Below are 593 nucleotides of genomic sequence, written 5' to 3'. Positions count from 1 at the left end.
GTGTGTGTGTGTGTGTAGCTTAAGCACGCACAAATCCACTGTGCTGTTCTGGCCCGCCTGCGCATACACGCAGTCAGCGTTTACGTTTATAACGATAACTCGGCTCACCTCAGGACTCTCCTTACAGTCATACTCAAATCCTATCTAACCACACGCACACGCACACGCACACATGCATATCCATGTAGGTAGAAGACGGTACCATGGTAACGGAGTTCACCTTCGGAGCGGACGTCAACGATCAGCAGATGGGCTGTCTGTGGACACCCACTGAGCTGATCACTCTGTCACTCAGTGGTTCAATCAACTACCTAGACCGCGAGAACCCCTCTGCGCCTAAAAAGATCATTTCGGGCCACAACAAGAATATCTCTGCCCTGGCGGTCAGCCAGGATGGGTCTAAGGTAAGACATGGCGTTGATTGGGCGATAGGCGTAGCGAATGCGCATATAATATACTTGCATCTAGAAGTTTATGCCTTGTGAATATATATATGTGTATGTATGTATGTATGTATATATATATATATATATGTGTGTGTGTGTGTATGTATAATATTTATTTATTTATTTATTTATTTACTCATTGATATA

The 593-nt window shown here is 44.2% G+C and overlaps 1 protein-coding gene across 1 annotated transcript; it reads left to right on the top strand.

Moving 5' to 3' along the window:
* Positions 1-184: 184 nt before the first annotated feature.
* SARC_18172 (hypothetical protein) lies at positions 185-406 on the top strand (the record flags this gene model as incomplete). Its single annotated transcript, XM_014287744.1, has 1 exon — positions 185-406. A coding segment is annotated over exon 1 (203 nt), but the record flags the coding sequence as incomplete, so codon positions are not given.
* Positions 407-593: the final 187 nt, after the last annotated feature.

This window comes from Sphaeroforma arctica (genome assembly GCF_001186125.1).
Source record: "Sphaeroforma arctica JP610 unplaced genomic scaffold supercont1.14270, whole genome shotgun sequence".
Lineage (NCBI taxonomy): Eukaryota > Ichthyosporea > Ichthyophonida > Sphaeroforma > Sphaeroforma arctica.
The sequence above is the reverse complement of the archived record's forward strand: the minus strand, read 5'-3'. Positions and strand labels throughout refer to the sequence as shown.